Source organism: Arvicola amphibius, chromosome 8, assembly GCF_903992535.2.
Source record: "Arvicola amphibius chromosome 8, mArvAmp1.2, whole genome shotgun sequence".
NCBI classification, from domain to species: domain Eukaryota; kingdom Metazoa; phylum Chordata; class Mammalia; order Rodentia; family Cricetidae; genus Arvicola; species Arvicola amphibius.
The window spans coordinates 40,486,181-40,510,681 of NC_052054.1; the positions used below are offsets into that span (position 1 = coordinate 40,486,181).

Below are 24,501 nucleotides of genomic sequence, written 5' to 3' on the forward strand. Positions count from 1 at the left end.
AAAAATATGTATTATCCTTGTAGTTGTCTTATTCAACTTCAATTTGATAGCTTTTGTTTTATCATTTTATATTTTATATTGTTACATTTTTTAATAAATGAACGAGTGAATGAATAAAAATGTAGACACTAAGGCAAAGGTTAGCAACTGAACTGTGTCTGGTACCTGCTGATATATGGAAAATCAGTTATTTCCATCAGATGACCCTGTGTATATCAACCACTCCAAGATGGGCCTTATGTTCAGAAGTAATTGACAATTTTACAAAGAACTCCACAGTTTGTGTGTGCTTTTAGTTTTTTTATAGCTTTTTGTTTTTCATTAGCTTGCTTGTGTCTACCAGAATATGACTACACCTGAAAAGTACCTTCAGCAAAGTGTTAGGATACAACACTACCATACAAAAATCAGTAATCTTCTTATATACTAAAGACATACTCAATGAGAAATCAGGAATAAAATCCCATTCATAAAAGTCAATAGTCTTCTTATAGACTAAAGACAAACTGAAAAGAAATTAGGAACACAATCCCATTCATAAAAATTAATAGTCTTCTTATATACTAAAGATACTGAATGAGAAATCAGCAATACAATCCCATTCATAAAAATCTCTAAGAAACAAAAGAACTTTCAAAATAAATATAAGCAAAGGAATAAAAGACTTGTAATGATTAAAACCTTAAAACACTGAAGGAAGAAGCTGAAGTAGAAATAAGATGAACAGAACTTCTCTGCTTGTGAATTGCTAGAACTAACATTGTGAAAATGGCTAACTTACTAAAATCAATACACAGACTCAATGCAATTCTTATGAACTCAGTTCATCAAAAAAATTGAAAAATCAATCTCAAAATTCAGTGGAAACACAATAATTTTCAGATAGTCAAAACAATCTTGAAAAATAATATCTCTGCTTGAGATATCACCTTCCCTTATTTAAAGTTACACTCCAAGGATACAATGATAAAACAACAATATACTTGAACAAAAATTAGGCACAATGATTACTACAGTAAAATTGAGGATCCAAGGGAAAGTTCACATTCCTAAAGCTGCCTGATTATCAACAAAGAGGCCAAAAATGCACATTGGAAGGAAGACAGCATTTTTAACAAATCATGATAGGAAAAAAAGATAGTTATAATTGAGAAAATGAAACGAAATTCTTATATCTCACCCTAAACACAAAACCAGAAGGTTTAAGGAGTCAACATAAGACCAGATACCTGAATCTTTTAGAAGAAAAAGTCGGTAGCACATTTCAAATGGTATGTAGAGGTACTGGCTTTCTGAAGAAGACTTCTGTAGCACAGGGAATAAGATCAATAATTCACAAACAGGATCTCAAGAAACTACAAGGGCCTCTGAACAGCAAAATATCACTATCAGTTATTTGAAGAATTAGCTTACAGAATGGGAAACAAGACTTTGTCAGCAATACAGATGACTATGGGTTAATGTCTAGAATACACAATGAACTAAAAAACTGACCACCGAAACAGCAAACCATGTAATTAATGATCGGCTATGGAGCAGAACCGGGTTGTTATTGTTTTAATTAGATGTAATCTTGGGCAAGCTTCTGTACACATGATCTCTTAGCTTCAGCTATCATATTAATATAACTCAATTCACTATACATATATATGAAGTGAAAAAGATGTTATGTCAACGTATATAGCCATGGAAAATAAAGCTTTAGTTTAAGATTAAGGAAATGCCAAGAATGCTGTGGCTTATATTATTTATCAGCAATAAGACTTAATTTTGGAAGTTGAGTATGACTATAGAAAGAAAATTAATAAAGTTTTCTCTTAAAAAATATGTTTTGTAATGGAATTAATTCTCTAAATATTGAAACAGAATTTAAAATAATGCAATATAAAACCTTACACAATAAAAGTCCTGATTTTATTTGTATATAATTACACATTGCTTATATTTCTGCAAGAGCTAGGCAGAAGAAAACGAAAATGCACACACATGAATTCCTAGAATTTCAGTAGGCATTTTAGTTAAGGTGTGATGATCACTAGATTGAGTATGTGTGAAGACCGTTCTATTCTGCAGCCAAGCAGAAAAGCACAAAGCTGGGTAATTAGCTACAGTTTAGAATTTAGTCAAATAATATGGGTACCTAAATGACTTCAGGAGGGGTCTCTGATCTAAGACAATTTTAAGAATTCTATCTCATTGAAGAAAGAGCTTTTCAAATGAACTGGAACCCCGAGGAGATCTTGAAGACCTTTTTCTCATCTATGGTGGTAATATACACCTCAGATAAGCCCCCACATCAACCATTGTTTTGATTTCTTAGACCATAGTCTATGTTGCATTTCTAAAGTACAAGTATTCCCCAGCATTTATGGAATATACACAGTACTTGAAGAAAGTTTTCAAGTTTTTTTGCTATATGATTGGACTGATTGCTATTAGCTACACAGTTGGCTATTTAAGAATTCACTAAGTCTCTCCTGTCCAATTATGTCACTTAACTTTCAGACATCAATATTATCTCCCCTGTTCACAGTGTCCTGACAGACATATCACCACAGTCTCCAAGGACTGACAACACTTTGTCAAAAAAACCCTTTTATTAGGAGTTTTAATTGACTTGCCATTCTGAGATAGACATTTCATGATTTTATTTTTATACAGAAAGATTTATAATAAATACAAAGTAGGTTCTAAGACTAACAATGAATAAAAAGACCAAGATGGGATGTAGTCAAATAAAAATGCTGACTGAATGGTTCTCAAACAAGCATTTAAAAACTATTTAGAGACCAGAGAATGAGTGCATAATGCTTTTTCTGAAGATGATCATTTAGGGCAATGAATAATGAGAAGGGAATTAATGAAATTATTCACTTTTGCTGTTTCTGTTTCCTTTAAAACCACTTGGACACTAATTGTTTGGAACTGAAAAAAAAATGTAATTTTGCCAGGGAGAACGTTAATGTCCCTTTGCTCTCTCCTGATATTCCTATGGTTTTCAGTCTTTTGTTTCTTCCATAATCATTTATTAATTTCTTATAAGAGTAAATATTATGTATATGTTTTCATTCCATCTTCTGCAGAATAGAGTTAGAAGACAAAAAGTAATTTAAATTTATTTCTTTTAGTCATGTTAAGATTTGATAAATCATCCCTAGATTCATTGCTATGGAATATTTTTAAGACAAACAGAATAACTTTCGTCTTGTACATTTTAAAATCTTGATCTGTATAGTTACTATAATCACAGTCTCTGTATTTTATTTTTAAATACAAAGCAATCACACATAAAATTTCAAATTACTGTTCTTATTAACAGTATATTGATGTTTATGAGAATATGTACTATTAATATGTCTGAAATATGTAGCTAAAACATTAGAACTTGAGACTATTTTTGATAAAATTCCACATGCATCATTAGGAAACTATTTTTAACTTCTGTTTCATTGTACTTTTTTCCCTTTGGTTTATCGAGACAGGGTTTCTCTGTAGCTTTGGGGTCTGTCCTGGAACTAGCTCTTATAGCCCAGGCTGGAACACACAGAAATGTGCCTGCCTCTGCCTCCCGAGTGCTGGGATTAAAGGCGTGTGCTACCACTGCCCAACTTTATTGTACTTTTGTGGAGTCAGTTTATCTACTAAGTAAAGTAAACCTATTTGAAGAATCAATAGAAAATTAGGGGTGGTTGATCTTTAAAGAAATAAAATGAGAATGGTAATATTAGCTATTTTCTTTTATCAATGGACTTGTTTTACTAAAATAGTTCTTGTATATATTTTGCACTTAATGGTTTCTTCAATCACCATCTGAATTATTTGTTTTATGGCAACTTGCCAACCTGGGAAACAATACATTCCAAGGTTAGGTATCTCTAAAGTGCTTCCCTTCCTGTGTTGTGCATCTAAGTTACTGGAATATTATCCTACTGTTGACCTAGGACCTATTCTCAACTTAAAAAAAAATTACCTTTTCCCTTCCCTTTCCTTCTCCCAATCCTCCTGTGTGCCCATTCCTTCTCCCTTTCAAAATCATGGTCTTCTTTTTGTTAATTTTTAATGAATGCATATATCTTTTTATGTGTAAATATATGTTCCTAAATATGACCTATTCGGTCCATTATATCTACAATATAGATCAAGAGACAAATCGATCTTATATATCAATGAAGAGGCCCTCCAACTCTTGAAGCTCCTATAAACAGAATATAGAAAGAATCTTGTGATAAAAAGTAATCTATTATTTTAACATTTCTTTCCCATGATCTCTTCTAGAACTGAAAAAAGAAAAATCTGGGAAGAGTTCTTCAGTTTTGAAAGACAAAGGTAATAGGGTTCATTTAATATAATAGCATAGTTGTAAGTTAAATTATCTGAACAAGAACCTTGTAATTTTGGGGTATTATCTTCACAGTTGTGCAAATCAAAATTACAAGGCTCTTTATAGCATCATATTTTTAAACATACTATCATTTATAAGGAAGTGAAAGAGGGGGAGGCAAGAATAAAAGACAGAGCTTTTTTAAAAAAATAAAAAGTAATATAGATAAGAAAGTAAAAGTATTAGGAACACTTGCCTCTATAGCCTCTGACTTTTCCCGCTCTACTAAACTATACATACATTCTCCCTCTCCCTTTCTCTTCCCTTCCTCTCTCCACACACATATACATGTGCTTATGTGTTTCAGTGCACATATTTTGCAATTCACAGTCTACAAAGACAGCACTTCTAACATAGTTTGATATACTTTTGTTTTACTTGGTACCTGTGTAATGAGAATGTTTTGTTCATGAATTATCATTTACTATGTAGAGAGCTAAAAAAAGAAAATAGGCACTTACCTCTAATACCAACTTTTCAGGTAATATAACTATAAAAATTTAATTTTTTTATTTGAAGACATAACCTGTGCCAAACCCCAAATTAGAATAAAAGGGAAGTTGTAAAAACTTACCCTGGCAAATTAAATACCATAGACCTATGTCTGTATTGATTAGTTCACCAAGTTACCTATATAGACTCTTGTATTATATGTTCTTATTAATATACAATATGAAAAAATGTCTACAAAGACTTATCTCTTTTTTATAATTTTATATGCTTTGCAAAATGTCTTCACACTCATCAGAAAACCATATAAATATATAAGTATGTGAACAAATATGAAAATATATGATTTTATGGTATATGGCTATTGATTTAGAATTATGTAATGTGAACATCTTTGTTTTTAAAGTAGGTCACATCACAGTACTAAAATGCCTTAGTAAGATATATCAGATATTGTCTCAGAGAAAAAATATTCAATTTTCTTTTTTACTTAGAATAATTTATCACTCTAAAATATAAAAAATGTAATATCCCATATAAGATTTGGGACTTTGAAAGCCTCTGTGGTGCTTTTTTTTCCTGGAGTGTCTCTTTGAAGCCTGCTGTGCATGTCTGTCTGAAGAAACATGAAGCAATCTCACTTGAAAAGGCCTCCTATGTTATCTCAGTGTGTTTCACATGTTATTTCTATTATGCAGGAAAGAGAATATCTGCACTTACCAGTCTCACTAGACTCTGCTGCATGGAGAGCCCAAACCCATGTTGAATCACAGTAATATTCCAAAATGGCAGCAATATTACAGGAAAACCATTTGAGACTATATTTACAAGAGATACCATCACATGAATTAGCTAAGTTTTTAAGTCATTGATTATGTTTTTATGTAAGGAAGAGCAGAGAACTCTTGAATAGGAAGATTAGCACACCTTGATGCCTTTGTTTCTGGCTGAGCTCTTAGAATGGTGTATTCAAGACTTAAACTTTCTCCTAAGATCTCAATACACATACAAGGAAGGGCCCTGGTTATGTGGCCTTGGCACCCAGAAACCAGAAATCTCTGCTGGTGATACTGATTGTTGCTTAGCTTACTTGTAGTATACATTGCTTCTTTCTCCACTGACAGTAGTCATCCTTGACTGATCTCTGTCTCAACTATGTTTTAGTACCAGTTTAATTTCATATAAACATATATATCTACCTCTTCCTAGGAAGACCCTGACCCTGGACCTTAAGACTGCAGGTTACCACACCGAGAATCTTTCACACTGTCATTTCACCATCTATAAAAAAACATTTTGCTCTGGAAGCAGCAGTTTTTCCCCATCTTTGAAAAAAGAAAATGAGTATATACGTGGTGTGTTTCTTCATCTATGGCTTTTGATATCAATTTTACTTTCTGGAATATAGATGAAAAGCTGACGCTACTTATTTGTAGCAATGTAAGTAACAATAGGAGTATCGCTTTGCCACCAAGTTCATTTTTCAAAATTCTATATATAATATATAGGTCTAATGTATCCTCAAGAAACTCTTGATTTTAAAGGAAAAGATAATTTTATATTTGCTTTTAATAACATTATATACATTTGGAAGAATACATTGTGATTTTTGATACATGTTTATAAGGAGGAATATTAGGTCAGAATTATTAGCAAATTCATTGCCACATATTTACACTCATAGTAACATTGAAAGTCCATGTTATTTTTTTAAAATTTTGCATTACAAGATGCACCAATATTCTTCACAATCACTCTCCTGTGCAGTAGAATAGTGATGCTAATTTTCACCAATCTAACTGAGACTTTTCACCCTTTTCTTAGCTATCCTCCTTCTCCCCAGATACCTCTCCCACAATATCTGGAACCTATTCTATTCTCTAATTGTAGATCCTTGTTGATCTTTATTGTATGTGTCAGTGAGTTGTGGTATGGTATCTTTATTACTGTGTCTGACTTATTTCATTCATTCTTGGCATAATCTTAGCCACATTAACAGCATATCCTAAGCCATGAGTACAGGACATCTCCCTAGACCAGGGCTACCATTGTTTGCTAAGAATTCCAACCACAAACCCTGAGCTAGAAAGAATAAAGGGACTTGCAGGATAGGTCTCATATTTTCCCCATTTCTATTGCATACAAGATTTCTTTATGTGCAAAAGACTTAGTGAGCTTTAATGTTGTAAAAACTTAAACAGAAAAATTGATTTACCATCATTGTGTGATTACCCTTTTGTGCACATCATTTTCCAAAAATGTGTCTGCAGCCCGTTTTATGGAGCAAGAACACTGTTGATTGAAGTTTGTGGAGGAAAGTTGTTGGAGGGAAACTGCTTGTTGGTTTCACAGCTGCTCAGCCTCAAAATAATCACTCAGAAACTATATTAATTAAATTACTGCTTGGCCCATTAGCTGTATCTTCTTATTGACTGTCTCTTACATAACAACTTAACCCATTTCTCTTAATCTGTGTATCGCCACGTGGCTGTGGTTTACTGGATAATGTTCTGTCTGGCTCTGGTGGGGGCTACACGGCTTCTCCTGACTCATCCTCCTTTCTCCCAGCATTCTGTTTAGTTTTCCCCAGCTGCATCTATTTCCTGCAGAGACCCAAGACAGTTTCTTTATTAATCATCATGTGGTGATACACAGACTAATAGAAATGGGTTAAATTAATATGTAAGAATTAGCCAATTAGACAATAAGAAGCTAGAGGTAATGGACCAAACTGTGATTTAATTAATATAGTTTCTGTGTGATTATTTCAGGGCTGAACATCCAGGAACCACCAATAAATCTCTCTCCAACAGAAAGTGCTTATTTTCATTTTTATTTTACTTAGGCAATATGCTGCATTTTAGGCCTTTGTTGCTTCATAGATCACACTGACTTCTGAATAATAAAATCTCCTCACAAAAGTTAGTTTGCTAATCTCTATTTTGTACTACATCTTGAAGACTAAAATACTGTATTATATAATGCAATGTTTTTATTTAAAGTTTGTTTTTTAAAAGACCTCAACTATCTATATTCTATTTAAACTATTATTTTATAAAAACATTGCTTCAGTTAAATAGTAGAGTTTAAGATAAAATCATGTTCATAATAATCTACAGGTAAAAATGCCCAGTATAATAGGATATTTCGGTGAGATAATCACACTACATTAAAGGTAGTGAGGAACCTCCCTCTGCCGTTCACACCACCAGATACCAGAGAAAAATGGCAGCAGCAAACTTTTAAAGGCACTGCAGTAGCAAGAGACTTTCTGGGGCTAAAAGCCCTTGGAGACTTGCCTATCTGAAAATTTCTTATAAGAGCTTGCTTCCTGGTGGTTTACATCCTGATGTCAATGGCCACCCGCTGCTCATCTGATATAGCCACCAACAGGTTTGATTCCTAATGGGCAGATATGTTTTGATAGACAAAAGATGCACTTTTTTTTGTAGAGAAGCTATCCTGGATTTGTCTAAACAATTTCTTATTTTATACAAATTTTTAAAAATATAAATTTACTAATGATCACTTTGGAATACTACATAAAACTCAAATGCTAATGGATTTTTACCATAAAGTATATTTTTCATATAACACTGCTATATTTACTTTGTCAATATAAGACTAATATACTAAAAAAAATGAGGAAAAGTCAGTGCACATGCAAGCACATGAAGGCCATAGAACCACATCTCTTTTTACCATGCAAATGTCAGGTAACTTATAAACTCAAATGCCATGTCAAGAAGCACCCTTACCCATTAAACCACCTAGCTGGCACCATCATTTTATTGTTTTATTAGGGAACCTTTTTATTTGTTCAATTCCTATTTTGTTCACAGCTTTTCAAGAATTTTCCTCTTGTACTCATTCAAATACCTTGCTTCTCTGATCTTATACCTGACACATAAGCTAGCCCTTACAAGTTCATATAAGTGTACCTTAAAGACTAGCCACTATCACATCCCACCTCCTTCCCACCCATGTCCACTGCTTCCCTTCCCCACAAATCTCTCTCACCCATTGTGGTCTACTCATTGTGCTGTGTGCTCCACCAAGATTAACCAGTGCAATCTGTGTGTCTGTGGGTTTGAAATGATCCACTAGCATCTTTTGGTCTTGTCTCATATCATCCATCACTACACAGAGTGATTGTTTCATTTCCCACAGTCTTCTGATACCTAGCAGTTTAGTGATGGAGGGTGGTGTGCTGAGAATCTCATCCTCATTCTTGAATGGTTATTGATAAGCCCAGTATTGGGTGGGCTCAATGCAGATGACATCAGTTGATATGAGCTAATGACTTAAAAAAGTTATGTGAGTCTCTGGAGTGGTGTTTTGTTTGTTTGTTTGTTTTTGTTTTGTTTTGTTTTGTTATCTCCACCACTAGCTAATGGGACACTTGTCAAAAGCAAAATTCAGAATCAACTTATATATCATAACCACATTCATTGATAACATATTACGGGATAATATTAGGGGAGTCAATATTAAAGGAAATGTTGCCATGCAGTAGTGACACACATCTTTAATCTTAGCACTTAGGAGGCAGAGAAAAGTGGGTCTCTATGAGTCTGAAGTCAACCTAATCTGTAGAGTGAGTTCCAGGACAGGCTTCAAAATGATACAGAGGAACCCTGTCTTGAAAAACCAAAAAAAGGGGGGGGGGTCATGATGTTTATTCCTGGTTCCTTTACTAAACAAAAAGTTCTTAAAGGGCTTTTTGTTTTGTTTTGTTTTCAGATTTCTGCTAAAAAGATTTCACACACAGCAAGCATGATTAATTTATCGTATAGCAACTTTGTAAATTTTATATAGCCATAGTATTGTCATCTTGAATAAGAAAAATAGATTCTAATTTATGCCCTTAACCTAGATATGAACTGTTATAACTAATATTTCCTGTGGAATTAGGCTCAGAACTGAAAATTCTGATTCAATAATTATGCACTGAAGATGTGGATTCTTTCTTTTTGAAGACCAGTTTTCTAAGGAAATGAAAATATATAAAATCTTCTAAAACTCTTCCTTGGTTGTCAAAATGAAAGACAAAAATTATAGAGAGGTAAATTTAAAAAGACATGATCATTTGCAACCAAGAAGAGCACTTAAGAGTGGATGAAATGTAGAACAGAAAACAAAACTGTAAGATGGAAAACTGGATGCCTGTGGATGCCTGTGCTGTGGAAGGCCACTTGTTCGTTTCCTGATTTCTCTGACTTGAAATTATGCCTGTTTAAGCATATTCTGGCCAGAAGTTGTGTTACTCTGTAGTTAAATCATTGTTGGCTACGTGAATAAGCAATGTTGTAGCAATAATTTTTAAAATTGATCAAATTAGAAGTGAGCCTCTCCAACCTCACTCTATATGCACCCTAAAAAAAGAAGAAACTGAAAACAATTGCTGCCAGTATTTTTCTCGATTTCAGCATATACATAATTGCAGGAAAATGGAAGGAATAGACTAAATGTCTCACCTGGGGCCTGAGAAAAGTTACCTTCAGGGAGAATAATCTGGACAGGAAAAGCCCTATTAAATCCATGGGATATTCTGCCATCCCTGAAGAAAACAGTGGATTGAGTCCGAGTATTACTCTGAAACTACAGACAGAGGCACATTGAAATAAAAACAAATTAAAGCAAGGGAAACCAGGAAACAAGAGGTAGAAACATGAAGGTATGTGTGGTAGGTGGAAATGTCGATTCATGTTGCTGGAGAGGTGTTGGGCTCCTGATACATGTAATTCCAGTGTGAGGAAGAAGGAGAAATGAACTGTCTTGGAGATTTTGTGTTTTCTATCATGTATGTGTTTCTTCATTGGCTTGATGATGACTACAGGAGAATGAAAAAATATGGAATTATGTTTATCAAGAAAAAAACATAAATAGTTATCCATACACCCGTATGTGTTTATAACATGGTCATGTGTGCGTACTTAGATTACACCCGTGCTTATATAAAAATATGTTAAACTTTTAAGCCAGTTTTTCCCAGAGAAATCAATCCTTCAAAAACACAATAGTGTTGAATGACTTTACCTTCATCACAAATGATAGAAAAATACAAATGAGTGGGAAATATTCTTCAAGAATTTCAAACTTTATATTAAAATATAAAAAGTATTGCACACAATACACCAAAATTAACCAATCAAAAGAATGGAAACTGTGGAGATTAACACTGAATTTTTATTTTCACCAGTGAATATATTTTATGTGTATATATCCATCATCAAATATGAAAAGTCCATGGCATAGTTTATAACTAGTAAAACAATTAGGTACTTAGCTTTCTTCATAATGTGTTCATTGTCTATGATCCTCTGTCAACTCCCGATTGTTAGTCATTCTTATTCTCTTTTCTACATCTTATGCTGTACCCACATATTCATTTGTTTCCATGAACACATGTATAATATAGTCTACATTATGCAAATGGGAGTAATTATGGCTGTTTTTATTTTTGAGAGTGACTGGCCTCATATAATATTATTCATTTCAACCCCATCCATTTTGCTGCAAATTTTATGGCATTATTTTTCTTTAGAAATCAAAATTTCCAATTTACATATATGCAAAAATTTCATTATCAATTCATTTTTGCCTCAGGCATCCTGAAGAAGAATAAAAACGAGGACATGTGTGGCAAGTGGCAATGTCAATCCATGATATTGATGAACATTTGCTGGTAACAATATTCTTGCAGGATTAGTGAAGTGGAAAATCTTTGGTAAAACTGAACACAGAGTAGAAAAAAACTGAGAGAGATAAAGAGAAAAAGAAAGGGACAGACAGGGATTGCAGAGGAAGCAGAAGGTTTTAAATTATGGGTGAATAGATTACTAAAATTTATGTAAATATATTTAGTATTTAGATAAAGAAATCAGTTTGAAAGATCAGTGTAAATAACCAAAATTTGCTAAAAAACATAGGTAATTTGAATGAAAAAGAAATTACCCTCAAAGTGAATAACAAAGATTTACTAAAAACACAGATAATTTGAATAAATAAGAAGTCATTATCCTCAAAGTGACACAAAATGGTTTTACAGATAGCTTTTTCTCTGTGAAGCAAATTGCTTCAGTTGGGAAAATAAGGGAGAAATGTACTGATGTTGATCTGAGAGAATCATGATGTCAATGAAAACCTGCACCAGACTCTAATCTGCCAGGGAGTCTTGATTCAGTATGATGGCAAAATGTAAGAAGAATTTGTGCCTTAGGAAGGAGAAATTGAGTTCATCTTTACTGAAATCCAAAGCCAGGGGGTGTCAAGCACTGGCTGAGATGTGCTAGCACTGATTTCAGGAGGTGGCGTAACAATGTGGTTAGCTCACAATGTGCTTCCTCATCTACATCTACACTTATTGCTTAGATGCCTACTTAAAGAGAAGCCCTAGTCTTCTCTGTATCATTTAGGAAAAAGATGACTTGAGATATACCTGAGTTGCAGAACTGACACAAGGCTAGAAGATTTATCTATATTGTAAATAGAAATGGAGAAGTTAACATTTTAGTTTCTAAAGCATGTTCTGTAAAAAAAGGGAGGTCAGAACCTTTTTAGGAAGAAACAAGTTAAATATTTGATCAAAAGAAACACCATGACAGTCATCCTGGTCAATAGCATACAATATGGAAAGGACATTTTCAGAAAATAAAATTCCAGTAAATAATATAGCACAACAATTATAAATAAAAGAGCTAGATACCTAAGACTTTCATAAGATATCACACCTTGTTAAAGTATAGCAAAAATAAGGGCATCAAAGATTCCTAGTTATAGTCACTTGTGATACACATGAAGACAGAACAGACATTTAAATAATTTTAATCCCAGCACTCGGGAGGCAGAGGCAGGTGGATCTCTGTGAGTTCGAGGCCAGCCTGGTCTACAAGAGCTAGTTCCAGGACAGGCTCTAAAAAAGCTGCAGAGAAACCCTGTCTCGAAAAACCAAAAAAAAAAAAAAAAAAAGAAAGAAAAGAAATTGAATACCAGCATTGATTCATTAGCAATGGATAGCAATTGAGAAAATGAAGATCAAATAACAAAGTTCACACATCCACAACAGTGAGGAAAATTTAAAACTGTCATTTCAATGTGAGCATTGTATCACACAAAGTATTCATAGAAGAAATGCATCATAACTGAAAATGGAAAGGCAAGGCTTTTCACCTTTACAGACTATGTTGTTATCCCTCTGAAAATGCCAAGTTTATATACACACAGATTTGACCAGAGTAAGAGAAGCTAACAAAACTCCTAACAAAATTGGAGTATTTTTAAATATCATATCAATCCTTTTAGTTTGAGTACTTATTTTAACTTTCTTTAATGAATTGCTTTTATATGGAGTTATCTACTATTTTTACAGTTATGAACCAGATATAAGGTTATCCATACTTATACCAGAAATCTTAACTTGGTTGTTATTCCCATTTATGTTTAAAAGATTCAAGCTGTCACCATAAGAAGCAAAGACAAGTCTGTTTAGATACTTTGCCTTTCAAAAACAAAACAACCTTCAAGATATATATATATTTGTATATATATATATATATATATATATATATATATATATATATGCATACACACACACACGTGTGTGTGTGTGTGTGTGTGTGTGTGTGTGTGTGTGTGTGTTTGCCATCCTAGGGAATGAGTGTTGTACAATTTCTGAATTCCCTTAAAGGTTATTGGATCATTAGTTGGAATACGCCAGAGTTACCTTGCCATCTTTAAATAACAACATAAGGACTTGTTCTTATTGGAGAGCTTTCTTATGACCTGCATTGTATGCAGCCACCCCAATGATATCTTCCCTATTTAAACACACACACTTCACATTTAGAAGCTTCAGGCAAAGAAATACTAATGAGATTGTATGTAACTAGACATAAAAGAAGGAACAGATAAAGGCAGGGTGATGCTATGAGAAGTGTAGCACACTGTTTCTAGCACACAGATGTGATGGAGGATCCTGAAGATAAAATGATGACTGAGTGAGGCAAGGACAATGTATGCCTTTATGCTGAGCTGAACAGACACAAAGCCCTCCAGCCTAATATGTGTTTTCAGTGTCTACTCAGCAAACTTGTCTGAGCATCAACTGCAGAATCAGAATTTCAGCATAACATAGTGAGCACCCCAGTTACACACAGCCAATTTAGAGTTGTTCCTATCTGAGGGTATAAAGAATAGTTGTTTTCCCTTGTTGACCTAATGGTTTCAAAGTTATGCATGAGACATGAAACAGGCAAGGAGAGACAAAGAAGAAGCATGTGTATGGGGTTTCTCTTTGTCTTAATGTGTGTGTGTGTGTGTGTGTGTGTGAGAGAGAGAGAGAGAGAAAGAGAGAGAGAGAGAGAGAGAGAGAGAGGGAGAAGGAAGAGGGAGAGAGAGAGAGAGAAAGAGAGAGAGAGATAGAGAGGGAGAAGGAAGAGGGAGAGAGAGAGAGAGAGAGAACATGGGACTTGTATATGTGCATTAGTAGTAGAGTAGCATAATTTCACTTAAATATAAATTTTTACTCTAATATAAAAACGATGTTTTTGCATACTTATGAATATAACTCAAACTAAAATGTCACTGATTTATTTTAAAATAAATTTAAATATTTATGATTAATGTCAGAGTGCAGAGAAGTAAATATTAATAAAGTGGCTAACACAACCTGAATGCTTAGTACCTAGGATCTCCTAAATACTTCATGTTTAACATTCAATCGAATTTTCTCAGAAATCCTGTTTTTATTAATATGAAATTGGGAGTAGTGAGGGTGCCTTGTCCAGGTCTCACAGTTATCCCGGTAGACTAAGAACTCATCTTCAGAGACTTTCTAGACGTATGTCTTCAGTTACCATGCTTCCCCAAAGTCACAGACAAAAGCTCAATATGCTGAACATATGTCAATAGATAATAATCCTTTGTATGAATAAATTTATTATCTGTTGTTTTAATAGAAAATATTCCCAAGATACTATTACCTCTGGAGTATATGAGATAGATAGCAATTGCCTAGAATTTTTATTTTTTTGTCAAGACAATTTAAAAAACTAATTAAAACAATTTGTGATTTAAAGATTGACTCCAAAAATAGATGCCTCAATGACTGATCTGAGATTATGCACTTTCAATGTTGATGACTGCTGGTAGTTTTTCTAAGGTATATAATCTAAATAATATAGTTTGCCTACATAAAGGGCACATTATTATACAGAATTTGTGCGTGTAATGAATAAAAGCTTGCAATTCCTTTTATAGCAATGATGTTAGAGAAATGAATTGTTTCAGAGTTGGAGAAAAATTCAACATTTGAACACGAGTTGTTCTGTTTATATAGCAAAATGAGTTTTATATCAGTAAGTCTCAGTGTTCTCATCTGTAAAGTGGCCCAATATTTACCGAAAGTGACTGCATTTGGGGATTATATAACTAGTAATTTATTTAACAAATGTTTAATGATCCGTATTTTATGGAAAGCACTGTGTGAGAAGTAATTTTAAGAAAAAAATAGAAATACATCTATAATAGCTAAAGTATATATGATACTGAGGTTAGAACACTGACGATTATTAGCTATCATTATATAAATAAACTATAGATGATGCATTTAATACATTTATTTTTGTGTGAATTCTGTGTGCCAAAGGCAACATATCACTGGTTACTATGATATTGAACATTATCATATTTTACATTATAAGCCTTCTCTGCGCTCAAGCAGTAAATAGGCAACTATGAGGCAAACAAAACAAATAAGGGATTAGTGTTCCATTTTGCAAGTATTTAAAAAAAGGTGTTCTAAAAAAATTCCCGAATTTGTACATTGATTCTCTTAAGAGGAAGTAGTAGAAACTCCTGAGCAAAATGTTGTTGTCTCCCCTTTCCCTGGCATGCATTCTGAAGTTATGGCCTGCCTGTTCTACTTCAGAAGAGAGTGTTGATGACATTGAAAACTCATTAATGAAGCTCCGTTCCCCAGGCCCAACAGCAATTTACATTTCATAAATGAAACCAACAGCCTGGAAAAGTGAGTGCCCTCTGTGAAAAGGCAGGTTCTCTGCTCAGCGGCTCTGCTTGGAGATTATGTGATTCTTAGTTTCTGAAATTCTCAAAATGAAGAACCCTGCTGTATTTTTTTCAAACCAGATAAATTGTTCTAATGCATTACTAATAAGTTTGAGGGGAAAAACAATAAACAAGGTGAAAAAATAAAGCCCCTGCTCCTGGTATCCAAGTCATAGTATCTTCACAAATCCCAAGGTTTTTTCCCCTGAAGCTACCAAGAAGACTTTGACTACTGTTTTTCTGTTTTTTCTTAAAATGTAATCTAATTTTCTGTGTGTGTGTGTGTGTGTGTGTGTGTATGTGTGTGTGTGTGTGTGTGTGTGCGCGCGCGCATTTGTGTTTTGTTATGGGTGTCAGGTTTCCTGGCAGTGGAATTAGACACAATTGTGAGCTGCTTTGTGGATGCTAAATATTAAACTCTGGTCCTCTGAAAAAGCAGTCTGTCATCTTACTTAATGAAGCCATCTCTCCAGCTCCAACTACCACTTTTTAATTGATATTTGAGGATAAGTTTCATTTCAGTGAACATTTCAGTCCTACTTACTATACATCCTTTTGTAATTCAAAATATTTTAAGCAGAAGCTGCTTGCTTGTTCCCAGCTACCCAGACCATGAGATAATCACATAGAAACTATATTATTTAAATAACTGCTTGGCCAATCACTTAAGTGTATTTCTAGCTAGCTCGTATATCTTTGGTTAACCCATTTCTATTAATCTGTGTATTGCCATGTGGCTGTGGCTTACCAGCAATTTTCTGGCATATCTGTCTCTGGCCTGGATATATGGCTTCTCCCTGACTCTACCTCCTTTCTCCCAGCATTCAGTTCAGTTTTTCCTGCTTAGCTCTATTCAGCTATGCCATTGGCCCAAACAGATTCATTCATTAACCAAAAAAAAAAAGCAACACATAGACAGAAGAATTTCACACACCATTTGCCCTTTTATGTTTAAATAAAAAGGTTTTAATATTAACATAGTAAAATTACATATAACAAAACAGTTATCAAGCAAGAATTACAGTTATAATTCTTATATCTACTTTATCTTTTATTATAACTAAGGAAAACTATAATTATAACAACTATTTTTTCTTTAACTCCATCATAACCCCAGAAGGATATAATATTACCTAAATAAACAGAAAATGTATTGTAAGGAACTTCCAAAAGTCTAGAAATGTTAGAGACATCTTGCTGCCTATACAGTTCCTTTGAATCACTGGAGATTCCATCTTCAGCCTACAGGCTTGTAATGTCCAGCATACTTTTCCACAAAGCCGGAAATTTTAAAGATTGTTCCTTCTATATTGGCAGTGTGTCAGTCACTTTCTTCTGTTTCCTGCAGAATGCCTTGCAGACTCTTTCATGAAGCAGGAACCCTGAAGGGCCGACTCACTTTTAGCCAAGTTTAGCTTCTCTCCATGGGTCCTGCATGTCCAGCTCATGCAGCATATCATCAAGAAGGCCAGAGAAGAGCAGTTTCTTGTACAAATGGCTAGTAAACTCCGTAAAGAGCCTCTTCAATGTTCATCATTCTTTTTTTCTCCCTTTTAAATTGATTTTTACTGAGTGCTACATTTTTCTCTGCTACCCTCCCTGCCAATCCCCTCCCCCTTCAATCTTCTCCCAAGGTCCTCATGCTCCCAATTTACTCAGGAGATCTTGTCTTTTTCTACTTCCAATGTATACTAGATCTTTGTAAATCTCTCTTAGTGTCCTCGTTAGTGTTTAAGTTCTCTGGGATTGTGGTTTGTAGGCTACTTTTCTTTGCTTTATGTTTACAAATCACCTATGAGTAAGTACATATGATAATTGTCTTTCTGTGTCTGGGTTACAGTGCTGCCAGGAGCAGACATGTCTCATTGTCATGAAAAGTCCTCAGTTTTTAAAACATTTTAAATGTCATATTCCATAGGTCTTTCAAGGGTTTGAAGATTATCTATCTAACTGAAATATATCTCTATACGTCTAGAAAACACAACTAACATGACTACAAGCTTGTCTAGTACAAAAGACTATCTATTAACCTGTATTTCTTAATTATACATTATATTTTCAAATGAGCTGCATCATCACAATGCCATAATTAAGAGCAGAAAGATATATATGTATATAAATATATATTGACTTTAAATTTGTGTCAATAAAGCAAGATCAATACTAATGAAAATCTCTATATCATATCCCCTTTAAATGTAAGCAAACATTTATAACAATATTTGGGAATTTGTATGCAGTTCTCACCAAACTGCTTCCTGCTTTTTGTTGGGTTAAGTAATATTTGAAGTGTTCACAACAACCTCACAGGGGGGTTGGTTAATCAAGTCACATTAGTCTGGAAGGAATCCATAGGTTCTCATCTTCTGTGGAAATAAAAACAGAACCTTTTTTCCAAAGCAACAAATCATTAGACTCAAATTTTGAAGTCAAGATACCTCTAAAACATATATGTTGGTTTAATTTAGCATCCTGTACAATGAAATGTCTCTCTGTACTTAGCTCCTTCACAGTCAAAAAATTCGAAGAAAACACAATAATATACATAACCCAGACTCTCTGTGTACATTCCATCTTTATGTGGCTTACTCTATAACTTTTTCTACAAGTTTAATATTTATTTTATTATCTTTACTCCTATAACCTATGACTGTCTGTACTCTTTTATATTATAACTGTCTATACTTTTTCTTCTCTCTCAAGCCTATGTACATTTAACTAACTATGAACCACTTAGAGGTCTTTCTTATATGAATCTGTCTTTATGGTATATCTGTAATTATTTTCTCAGCAGAAGTGCCCTTTTTAAACAATATTAACCTAGAGCAAACATGGTGTAAGCATGTTCATTGGCTCTGAGAGCAATGTACATTGTCCCATTTTTAGGCACAGAGAAGGTCTATGTTGCCATTAAGCAAGTTGTAGCACTCTGCTCACAAACCCAATTTAAATGTTTGGTCTCCTGAAAGAGCCATAGTTCATGCTGGCATTATGGCCAAGAAAGCCTTCTTTAAAAAGCTGCACATTTCTTTCTGCAATTGCTGAGCCAAGAAGCCTTCTCTTAAAATAAATGTGCATCTCTTTCTATCAAACAGACTATTCCTGAGAAAACGCTGTTACCAAAAAGCCATGCTTAACTCTTTTCTTTTGTATCTAGAATTTCTTTTTATGTTTTTTTCAGGTTTTATGTGGATATAAACCACGATGCTGTGTCAATTTGTAGTTTGGCAGAAGCTGTTCCTTCATTCCCCGGCTGCTTAGATCCAAAATAATCACTGAGAAACTACATTATTTGCAATACTATTTGACCAGTAGCTTAAGTGTTTTGCTAGCTAGCTCTTACATCAATAATTAACCCATTTCCATTATTTATATTTTACCACAAGGCTCGTGGCCTATCAGCAAGTTTCCAGCTGGCAGCTCATGTCTTTCTTTTGGTGGCTACGTGGTGTCTCTTGACTCCTCCTACTTTTTCCCCAGCATTCAGTTTAGTTTTCCTTGCTCAGCTATATTCTGCTAAGCCACTGGTTGAAACAGATTTATTAATTAACCAATAAAAGCAACACATAGACAGAAGAATTTCCCACATCAAAAGGTATTTATCCCTTGATTGAGATTACATCTATAAAATGAGCATTTATACATTAAGCTCTTAAATGACAAGGTGTTATAAAAGAGCAGCTGCTGGCCTCAGCAATCCTCAGCTTTATCCCCAACAGATTCTGGCTCTTGGTTTTGACCCAGGATCCACCTAGCCATTTCATCCCTGTCTCTCCAGATATTTCATTGCACTACTCAACATACTTTCAGGATCTCCTTTTCCCATACCTTCAATTCCCTGATGTTAACAGGATTGCTTAAGATTTGTCCTGAAGCCTGCCTCTCTTGGGTTTTCTGCTGTCTCACCTTTATCCCTTTCGGCTGCCCACCAGCTAGCAGAAACACTCCCTACTAAGCAACCCACAGCCCCAATACTTTCCAAACATCCAGAGAGAGCAAGAAACCAAGATCCTAAAACTTGACCAACAAAGACAAGTCATAGAATCACTTAGCACAAAAATACAATCATCAACAGCCAAATCAATATTTCACCACCAGAACCTAGTAACCCACTACAGTAGATCCTGAGAAATAAAATATAGATGAAGCACAAACTAAGGACTTCAAAGTAGTGATTATGAATATGATCAAGGATTTGAAGACAATATAAATAAATCCCCTAATGAAGTCTATGAAAACACAAAGAGAGGAGTGAAATAATTAAAACAATTCAAAACATGAAATTATATATAGAATCACTAAAGAAATTTTAAGCTGAGATAAAACTGCAAATGAAAATTCAGAAAACAAAATAACATTGCCAAAGAATGCAGGATATGAAACAGAGAATCTCAGACATTAAAGAAAAGGTAGAAAAGGTAGACACCTCAGTCAAAGAAAACATTAAATAAAAATTAAATCCAGGTACACAACATTCAGGAAATCTAGGAAAGCTCTGAAGTCCCAAATTTACAAGTAATAGGAATAGATGAAAGGAAAACTCATTTCAAGGGCAGAAAATATTTTCAACAAAATCATAGAGGAAAATTTTCCTAACCTAAATAGGAAGTGCCTATAAAAATGCAAGAAAACAGAACACCAAACAACACCAGAAAAAGAAATATCCCGTGATGAATAGTAATCAAAACACTAAATAAACAAACAGAGAAAGAATACTAAAATCTTCAGGGAAAAATAAACCATGTAATATAAATGCAGGCAAATTGTAATAAACCTGATTTCTCAGTAAGACTCGAAAAGCCAGAAGGGACTTGCAGGATGTTCTACAACTCTGAGAAGCTGTGAATTTGAGGCCAACCTCTTCTTCATAGAGAGTTCCAGGATGGCCAGAGCTAGAGAGTAGGACCCTGTCTCTAAAAATTTAGGGTAACTCTAACAAGCAATTGAAAGACTAATAATAGTCACTTTAAGACACTGAAAATTAAAATTGAAGAAGCTATCAGAAGATGGAAAGAAATTAATACATATGGTCCTTGCAGTAAAAGCAACCTACAGATTGACACAATCCCCATCAAAATTACAACACAATCCTTCACAGAAATTGAAAGGACTATTTTTTTACTTTATATGAGAACAAAAAAAAAAAACCAAAGAAAAGAAGAAAAATTGAGTTAGCTAATACGGTCAGAATTTTAAAGAAGTTGCTAATGGTATCGCCATCCTTGACCTCAAGTTGTTCTACAGAGCTATTGTAATGAAATGAACATGGTGTGAGTCTAAGAACAGACATTCTTATTCATAGAATAACATTGAAGCTAAAGGCATTAAATATACAAACTTATAGACAACTGATTTTGACAAAGAAGCTAGAAATACATACGGAGAAAAAAATGTTTCTGATTACACTGGAAATTCTTCCAAATTTGATGAAGGAATTCATCAAATTGATGAAGGAATTCAGCATAAAGCAGATATCCTGAATCTGATAGAACAGAATAGACACATGACTTGGCACCTTTTCTCAGTAAGGCATTCTCAACTTGCTTTCTCAGCTTGTGACTGGTGACTGTGTTTCTGCCTTTCCTGTCCCAGAATTCTTCTACTCTGGTTGCCCTGTCTATACTTCCTGCCTAGCTACTGGCCAATCAATGTTTTATTAAACCAATATGAGTGACAGATCTTTACACTGTAAAGGAACATTCTTCACAGCAAAAGAATTTCTGAATGAAATGTCAATAGCACAGGTAATATGACCAATGTCTAATAACCACGACCTCATGAAACTGAAAAACCTCTATATGAAACAGGACACTATCATGTGGACAAAACTTCAGGCTACAGAATGGGAAAAGACTTTTTACCAATTATATATATGAAAGATAATATTTTAAATATATAAAGAACTATAAAAGGAACCAAATAATCAAGGAAACAAATAATTAAATTAAAAAATAGGTTCCAGAATGAAACAGATTTCTGAAAAGATGAATCACAAATGACTAAGAAACACTTAAAAGAATTAAAAGAATGAGGAACACTGACTTAGTCACTGTCCTGTTGCTGGGAAGTGAACCCATAACCAAAAAATTATAAAAGAAAGCATTTAATTGGGTTATTGCTAACAGTTTCAGAGGCTTAGTCTATTTATCATCACAGTAGAGAGAATGATGGCAGGAAGGCATGGCATTGGAACCAAAAGCAGAGAAAGAGAACTACTGGGCCTCACTTGAACTTCTGAAATCATAAAGTCTTCCCCATTTCTTCCAACAAGTACATTCCTCATAATCCTTACCAAGTAGTGTCTCTCTCTGATGTTTCATTAAAATATATGAGTCTGTGGAAGGCATTCTTATTCAAACCACCACATTTAACTCCTTGGCTCCCATAGGTTTGTAGCCCTATTATAATGCAGAAACACATTCAGTCCAACTTCTAAAGTCCCCATAGTCAATGGCAGTCTCAGCACTGTTTAAAAGTCTAAAGTTCAAATTCCTTCAGTAGACCCATGGCAAACCCTGTTAAATGCAAATCAAAAAGAAGATCACATACTTCCAACTTAAAAGGGTCTAGAATATACATTACCATTCCAAGAGAGAGGAAATAGAACATAGTGAGAAAATACTAGGCCAAATCAAGAACAAAAACCAGGACGACCAACTCCAAATTCTTTATCTCCATATCTGATGTCAAAGAGAGCTTCAGATTTCTAACTCTCATTGACTGCACCACACTTCTGTCTCTTAGGATGATTGCATATCCAGTCTGTGGCTTTCCTCACAGATATTCCAATACACTGGCATCTTTAACACCTTGGAGTCTTTGCAATCCATGTTTCACCTTCACAGTTTCATATAATGGCCTCTCTAGGCCTCCGTGCTAGGTTCCACTTACACACATCTAGCCCAGTGGCTTACTTAACCAAGAGCCTTAAAGGGAGATTCCATAACCTCTTTCCTGCATCCTTGATGTGAAAGCTAGAAATGCATGGCTACAAAGCTCTTCGGCTTGGAGGGTCTGCAACTTGACTCTGTTTGGATTATATTTGCATCAGCTTTATTTTGTCTGATTATGTCCTTCATTGTTTTAGCTTTCCTTTAGTTGCATTTACAACTTGGAAGTTTAGCAAGATGGGGTCTTACCCTGAAGTCAGACAACCTTTTATTTCATTTAGTGTCAGGAATTTCTTTAAATGTTTTATTTCCTTGTGCATAAGACGTGGCTCCAACAAAACATTTTTTAGTGCTCCTTTTCTCTTCAAACTGTACACTTTGCATATATTCTTTATCTAGCCTGTGCCTTTTCATGATAGATATGCATACAATGATTACTAGTGTTCACATGTCAGAGTTAGTACTACGCTGTCTTGAAATATCTTTGCCACCTCTGTTAATCTAAAACACTTCAGTTTATTCTCAGGCAGATTTTTAGGACAAGGGAAAAAGGCAGCACATTCTTTACAAAAATGTTACAATAACATTTTTGTGTTCTGTGGTCTCCAGGTCACTTACTAATATGCTTCTCTTCTGTAACCCCTTGAGCTGCCCCTTTTCCGTGTTTCAAATCACACTCTGCAAGACTTTCTATGTGGCAACAAGGATTGTTCAGTTAAATCATTCAACTGCTTTTATAGTTCAAAGTCCCACAAATCTCCAGCGAACAGCATGGTCATTTTTCTCATGTCAACACTCTAGTCCTAGGTACCAGCTTCTTAGTCCCTGTCTTACTGCAATGGAGAGACACCATGAATAAGAAAAATTTTATAAAAGAAAGTGTTTAATTTGTGACTTAATCACAGCTTCAGAGATTTAGACCACTATTATCATTATGGAGAACATGGTATTAGGTAGGCATGGTGCTAGATGCGGGGAGTGCTGGGCCTTGGTTTTGAAACCTCAAAGCCAACCCCCAGTGATGCACTTCCTCCAATCAGGCCACACATACTCCTACAAGACCATACCTCCTAATCTTCCTCAACAGTGCCACTCCCTAATGATTAAACACTCCAATATATAAGCCTTTGGGCTTATATTTATTTAACCCCCCACAAATATCCTTAGTCATCACAGAAACACATATTAAAACTATTTTGAGATTTCATTTTACACAGTCAGAATGATAGAAATAGATAACAAAATGACAGCTGGTGAGTGTGTGGGTAAAGGCAACACTCAATCATTGCTCGCTGAAGTTTATATATGCACAACCTGTATGGAAATCAATGTGTCAGTTCCTCAGAATTCAGGGAATCTTTTTTACCTAGATCCAACTAAACCACCATTGGTCAAAAAGTCTCTACATACTACCACAGAGATATTTGCTCAACCATGTTCATTTCTGCTCACTTCATCCTAGCTAGAAACTAGAAACAGCCTAGATATCCATCAACAGAAGAATGGATATTGAAATATTAGCACATCATATAAGGAATATTATTAAACTGTTAAATAAATGTAATCATGGTATTTACAGCTAAAGGACTGAGAAAAAAAATCACTCAGAGTACAATAACTCAGATGGCCAAAGGCACATATAGTATTGTCTTATATCGATTCCAGATTTAAAGCCTTTAATAGACATGCTATTTTCTGGATAACCACAGAGGT

At 34.4% G+C, this 24,501-nt stretch overlaps 1 protein-coding gene across 1 annotated transcript in view; it reads left to right on the forward strand.

The window, feature by feature from the left end:
- Trdn (triadin) overlaps window positions 1-24,501 on the forward strand; it is a 340,388-nt gene that overhangs the window by 256,934 nt on the left and 58,953 nt on the right. The window contains exons 24-25 of the mRNA XM_042055567.1: window positions 12,482-12,495; window positions 12,764-12,820. Coding sequence (XP_041911501.1) covers window positions 12,482-12,495; window positions 12,764-12,820 — 71 coding nt within the window. The remainder of the gene's footprint in view (window positions 1-12,481; window positions 12,496-12,763; window positions 12,821-24,501) is intronic.